Genomic DNA, 7,240 nt, shown 5'->3' on the forward strand with positions numbered 1-7,240 from the left:
TTATGATATTCTCGTCGGTTTTACCGTTTTTGAGATATAGAAGTTCAAATTGGGACAATTCAAATTCAATTCAATTCTGTACCGCCCCCTTATAAAACAATGTCATGACTGCAAATTCCCAACTTAAACTCATATATCTTAAAAATTGTTACAACTAAGGATAAATTACTTAAGCCAGTCTTGTAGAGAATTTTCACAGCTTTAAGATTTTCTCAGGTCACATGTCGATACGACTTACCGTATTCAAGCAAATTCGCGAAACCCTAACAAAAAAACTAAAAATGTAAACTGAGCTTCCTTATCTCAAAAATGGTACAAGCTGGGAACAAATGATAAAGTCAATCCTCTAGAGAATTTTGACAGCTACAACATTTTCTTTAGCTCCATTTCGATTGGACTTGCGGTTTTCAAGCAAAATCGTAAAAACCAAAAAACACCTAAAAATGTGAATTTTGACCGCGATTTATTTAAAAATCCCTACAGCGATTTTTCTTGTTTTTGGATTTTTCTCATCTATGAACACTGCTGATTCACAATTCACAAAAAACTTTCCCTGTGTAAGCGGTTTTCATCAAAAGTTAGTTAAGGCGCACCCTACATGACATTGTTTTATAAGGGGGCGATACAGTCAGTGCATTGTCCCAAGTTGAACTTCTATATCTCAAAAATGGTAAAAACTACGAAAATACCATAAAGGTCGATCTTGTAGAGAATTTTCATAGCTACAATATTTGTTTTAATCCCATTTTGATAGGAAATGCGGTTTCTAAGCAAAACCGCGAAAACCTAAACAACCCCTAAAAATGTCAACTTAAATCGCGATTTATTTAAAAAGCGCTCCGGCGATTTTTTTTGTTTTTTGATTGTTTTCATCTATGAACATTGTAGTTTCATAATCCGCAAAAACTTCCGAGGTGTAAGTACCTTCCATTTAAAATTGTTTCAAGAGCACCGTGATATATTAAAAAAATTCATTTGTTTAAAAAAACTATAATTAAAATGGGAAACGGTATGCGAAAAATACACATTTTTACCCATGTAATTATAATACATTTAAAAACGTGTTGTACGGACGGAACGGTATAAAATTATATATGGGTAAAAAGTGTAAGAGGACACTTTAAGGCATATTTTTGCAAAAACGAAACATCGTTCCATGTTGTTCCCTAAAAGTTATAGTCCACTAAAGTTGGAATATTACTAAAATTTTGTACCTGAGGAAAAATAAAATAGCTCACTTTGTATACACGCTACGGTAAATTAACAAAGACAACAATCCTCCTGGACTATACCCACAAATTTAGAGGGGGAATTTGAATGAAGACTACCAAGATCGGGAGGTACTCTTCTATGGGGGCAATATGAAGGCGTAGTTACGACAATATACCTCCCGATTTTCGGTATTTTAATGGTTTTTGCCATATTAGTCAAACGAAATGCTAAAATTTGATATTTAGTCTCCATAGGGGCTATGAAATATTTCTGCACATAATTTTCGGTGTAGGTCCAAGTTTTGATATGGCCCCATAGAACGGTACCGCCCCATTTTCGTTATTTTTTTGGCTGAAATCTGCTTCAATATTAATTATGGTAGATGTTATAAAAAGTTCGGGCCGGTCATATTTAACACCGTTTTTACTTGTTAATTATTCCAATTGATTTAGGACACTAATCTTGTTCGGCGCAGTCCGTGTTAGTCTAAACGTTCACCAACAATGGTCAGAGAAGAAATATCTTTGGATATCCACCAATCCTGTACCACGTTTACTACCTCCTTCTGATTTGGTGGATGTGGAGGTTAGGCGGCGCAGTGCAATACTTCGGGAGGGTGCTGCTGTTAGGTGGCGGACTAGGTGGACGGACGAATTTATTGCTTCGTACTGGACCGCGCAGACTTCGGCTTTAGCATGAGTCTGGGATTCTTACTGACGGGACATGGCTCTCTAAATGCATTTTTGCATGCAAGAGGCCTGTCCGGGACAGATTTGTGTGGGTGTGGTATGACTGAAGACGGGCGGAATGCCGGTACTATGATGACATTAGAGATTTAGTCAATATGGGTATCACGTATGTAGGGGCGGGGTGGCATTTCAGTAGGGCACTTGAAGACAGGCGGACCCTTTAGTTGTTTAAGTAGGTTTGCACGTGAAGTGTTTGTTAGGAGAAGGACTAGAGTTAGTGGAGGTAATTTGGGCGTGTCGTGTTGGAGGAGGAGAGTTGGTGGAGTTTGTGTTGCGCGGCGTCGAGTCCACACAAGGACGTGTCGTGCCGGTCATATGTGAGGATGGCTTCGTCTATTGTTTGTGTTGTGTTGTCCGTTGCCGCGGTCCCTGTGGGCCCTCTATGCAGTCCGTGAGGGCAGCATGTTAATTGTTTTGTGGTCCTGTGTTGTATGTTTTTTCGCTGGGTAAATTGGAGGAGGTCACCAGTCCGGGGCTGTTTGAAGTCCAACTAGTAGTGGTCATTGGCCACGAAGCCTGACCGGAGGCCGCATGGCAGGTACCCACATTAAGCACCACGACGTACCTCCCTAATTTGTTAACAAAGATTATGTTACCATTCTCTTAAAAGACCTTGACTGTATTAAAACTGTTAGGACTACGACATGCAATATCTTGTGAATTTGAAACGATACATATTAGACAGATAGACGGACGTGGCTAGATCGATCACTTCACTGTAAGGCTACATTTATGAATAGTTGAGCCAATGTTGGCATTAAAATCGCCATGAAAATTTAATGATATGCTCTTTTTATGTGCTCTTTAGTCGGCACATCGTTGGGCATGGTGACAGAAAAGATTATTATTGAAACAATTTTATTTTATCGTAATAGTCGCTAGTCTTTGATAAAACGGAGTAAATCGGAAGATAAACTGTTATATCCTCTGGCAATTTATTTAATTTGAACTCCTTCTTTATCGGAGATGTTTGGGGGAAAATCCTTTTTTTATTCTACATGAATTGTTGAATATGTTTCATTTAAAAAGCAGCAATAGTGCCAGCAATAAGAACTCCAACTTCAACAACCTTTTTAGCGTTATCAATGTGTTGAGCAACTTTTTCTAAGTGTTTGGTGATTTGTTCTGAAAAAGGTTATTTCATTATATACTACTTAGTCCCAGCACTACAACAACTCACCAATCTATGACCATGTTTGCAAAGACTCATCAGACAGAGAAAAAGTAATGCCAAGGAAGGAAAATATTTATTGAAATTCATTGTTCTCCAATTGATGAATTCGCAAAACTAAATACTGCATTACTCAACTTTTCAATTGCTTTATATAATAACCAGCGTACGTAAAAATACTTTAAATAACATTTTCAATCGTTTCGTATTTTCCATAGATACAATACAAAACGAAACATAACCCACGTTGGCCGAGCTCGCTGTTTAGTTTCGTTTTGTTTACATTCGTGAGTGCGAACAAAACGAAAAGCGAAAAGTACTCACCTCCACAAGAGCAGATAGAAAACTACATAGTACTAAACACATGTGAATAAATCAAAAAACGTTTGGTGGTTGATAAAATTCACTGTTGTATGCTGATGCTAACTTATAGGATTGTTAAGCAATCACATGTGTATGTGTGTGTCTGAGTGTGTCATTGACCATAACGCACAGCAAACGTTTTCCAAAAATTCTTTTTGTTTGGGTGGTGAATGAAACAACTCGGCAAAGCATAGCCGAAGTACATTTCAGCAATCGTACAGTTTTCATCTTTTTACATTTAAAAGTTTGTGGTTTTGTTTTGGTTGTGAGAAAGTTTGTGGCTTTGTATGATTGGTACGGGAATCGTTTTGTTTGTTTCCGTTCATTAATAATAACAATTGAAATACATATGTATTTTTTTACATATAGAAATATTTGTTTATCTAAATTTTTCCATATACGATATTGTGCTCACTATCGATATCGGCCTCTCGCCTTGATCTGAATTCATTAAGTAACCTAAGAAGACTTTGCTAACCAAGAAGTGATCAATTTGGTTTCCTGTATTATGTCCCGGTGATTCCCAAGTATATTTGTGGATATTTTTGTGGGGGAATTTAGTCCCACCAATAAAAAATCGATGGCGTGATCAGGAGCCGTCCGGTCTTTCTCCATAATTGTTTCGCACGTCTCCAAGGCCGTGTTTTCCAGTGACCAATTGCAGGTTCTCGTTGTTTGTTCCTACTTTTGCTTTGAAATCGCCCATGCAAATTTTTATTTCCCCTGTAGGCAGGGAGTTCGTAATTGCATCGAATTCATTGTAAAAGTCATCTTTAATATCATTTTCATCCGGTTCTGTCGGTGCGTAGCCCTAAATTAGCATTTAAATTTTGCTGTGATAATTCTATCTGATACCGCTTTGTGTTCAATCAGTGCCCTATTGGGCATTTCTATTTTGGCAGTAACATTTAATTTTACAAAAAAAAAAAAATAAATAAAAACAATTTTATCGCCGTTCATATGCTCTTGTTAGCCAGCACATTCCTTTTAACAGTGGTCTCAGAAATATTGATGTTGAAGAATTTTGTCTTTCCTAAACCAGAGTTAATCCAAAGATGGGAAACAATGTCCTCTAATCCATCATCATCTCATACATTCATCTCCTATTAGACTTTGACAAAAAATAAATGTCGACAATAAATTACAAATACCATTTTTTATTTTTGCACTATTTATTCCCAGCAAAATAAATTGGAAGCAGTGCAATGTAGACTACTTCCATCACGGCATGTTTTGATGCAGTTCAAACGGAGTCATGAAAAAGGCACTCCATTCCTCACATTTTAAACGCTTTTGGATGCAATCCAAAGAATCACATCCATTTGCAGTTAAAATGCAGTGCCAAGGGTCAGTTAAAATGCAGTGCCAAAGGGTTAGTTAAAATGCAGTGCTTTGGAGTGCATCTTTCAGTAGTCACGCTCTTGTAAAAATCATGAGTGAAACTGCATAATTGGATGCACTTCCAGATTACTTGTACATATAATTTAACTGCATCTTTGGAGGCAAACATTTTGCTGGGTTTTTATTGAAGTCTCCCCTTTTAAGAGGGAAATCGTTTTTATATTGTATTTAAATTGAATCCATATATTCAAGAATCAGCAATGGCACCAGCAACAATACCTCCAACTTCAATAACCTTTTTGGCGTTATCAATGTGATGTGCTACTTTTTCAACGTGTTTGGCCGCTTTGTCCTATAAAAGAATATTCCATAACTAGTTATAAACTACTTGGCCCCAGCACTAAAATAACTCACCAATCTGTGACCAAATTTGCCCAAGAAATGAGCTTCGGTGGCTTGTTGACCCAACAGACAAAGGACAAGTAATGCCAGGAAAGCAAAATATTTATTGAAATTCATTGTTCTCCACTTGATGAATTCTCAAAACTGAATATTGCATTCAACAATTTTTCAATTTGTTTTTATAGCAAAATGGAAATATGCAATTTACGTATATAAAAATAGTGTTATTTGTTTATCAAGACAATTTGTCCAAATAGGATTAGAAATTTAACAAAAACTATTAGTAATGACTTAGGTCAATGACTTTTATATCTTCTAATTTTTTTGTTGACTGCATTTTCTTTGTTGATAATGTTATCATTTTCGAATTTAGTAATAATGTTCATAATGGTGTAAAGGTATTTCAGCTCGAGTGGTGAATGTCAAGAATTAACCCTTCTAACAATGTAAAGTTCACCTTTATTGTAGTTTAATTGATTACAAAGTACGAAGATAGATTACATAGTATTTTAACTGAGCATTTGTAAACAATTAATTATTTGTTTCTACCATTGAAATGTACATAGTTGTAAATCAGAGGAGTAAAAATTAATAAGTTACACAAGGGATATTGTAATATCAATTCTAAACTTCATAGGAAAGTTAGTTATATTTTGATGTTCAGAAACTCATAGTGAAAGTAAGTCTGAAATCTCCAAACGAATGCTTTAGCTATACCTTTTTAGATATATATGGGGATTTCTGAGTGAAATCGGACACTTTTTCAAGATGAGGTTTTTGATTTCCTTTATTTTTCTCTGCGGTGATGCTGCTCATTAGCAAAACATTTTAGTATATTTTCAGATTTTTTTGGACTAACGGTTCCAGGGATATCGCGCCTTGAAAAAGTCAAATTCTGTAAAAACTACCTGCAAAGAAATACTCATAACTTCTTTAATATTGGTCCAATTTGAAAAAAATCTTTTTTTGTATGTTTCGTTGTTTTATCAGCTGTTAAATAAAAAATAGAAAAAAAATTTGCACAGTGGGCTTTGATGCTATTTTCGCGATTTAATATTTAAAATCAATTTTTAAAGTTGTTCGACCCCTTCGATTTTCTTTAAATTTTTTTGTATTAAACTACATTCAATTACAAAAATTTTAAGTCCTATGTGGTAATAGGACTCGGACGATTACTATTTTTTCTGAATTTTTTAAAATTTGTCAGTACAAATTTTCCTTTATACCTTTGTCCAAAATTTGTATTTCCTGTATTTTTGAAGCTAAGAGTACTTATTTATCATTATATATTATATATTTATCATAAAAAATAGAAAAAAATGCACAGTGGGCTTTAATGGAATTTTCGCTGATGCATTTTCAAAATCGAAAAATGACGCTGTTTTTAAGATGTCTGAGATAAATTCATAAATATAAAATCAAAACAAACGTTTAAAAATTAAACTTTTAATTTTTTTAATAAATTAATAAATTTCGCACAAAGTTATAAAGGAAAAATTGAATTGAAAAATTTTAAAAAATTCAGAAAAAATAGTAATCGTCCGAATCCCATTACCACATATGATTTAAAATTTTTATAATTGAATGTAGTTTAATACAAAAAAAATTAAAGAAAATCGAAGGGGTCGAACATCTTTAAAAATTGATTTTAAATATTAAATCGCGAAAATAGCATGCAAACCCACTGTGCAAATTTTTTTGCTTTTTTTTATTTAACAGCTGTAAAAAAAGATTTTTACAAATTGGACCAATATTAAAGAAGTTATGAGTATTTCTTTGCATGTAGTTTTTACAGAATTTGACTTTTTCAAGGCGCGATATCTCTGGAACCGATAGTCCAAAAACATCTGAAAATATACTAAAATGTTTTGCTAATGATCAGCATCACCGCAGCAAAAAATAAAGGAAATCAAAAACCTCATCTTGAAAAAGTGTCCGATTTCACTCAGAAATCCCCATATGTATGTCGAATTTTAAAAACGAATTGGAAGTCTATAAACCT

General features: G+C 34.5%; 1 protein-coding gene across 1 annotated transcript; it reads right to left on the reverse strand.

The window, feature by feature from the left end:
* Window positions 1–5,056: 5,056 nt before the first annotated feature.
* On the reverse strand, window positions 5,057–5,391 carry LOC141391241 (uncharacterized). The gene is made up of 2 exons (XM_073964153.1): window positions 5,251–5,391; window positions 5,057–5,188 (listed from the first exon to the last, which is right to left on the reverse strand). The coding sequence occupies exons 1-2, from the start codon at window positions 5,353–5,355 to the stop codon at window positions 5,084–5,086; spliced, it is 210 nt and encodes a 69-aa protein (XP_073820254.1). The 5' UTR covers window positions 5,356–5,391; the 3' UTR covers window positions 5,057–5,083.
* Between the last annotated feature and the right edge of the window lie 1,849 nt (window positions 5,392–7,240).

This window comes from Musca autumnalis, unplaced genomic scaffold, assembly GCF_047663935.1.
Source record: "Musca autumnalis isolate F117 unplaced genomic scaffold, ASM4766393v1 scaffold_1, whole genome shotgun sequence".
NCBI classification, from domain to species: domain Eukaryota; kingdom Metazoa; phylum Arthropoda; class Insecta; order Diptera; family Muscidae; genus Musca; species Musca autumnalis.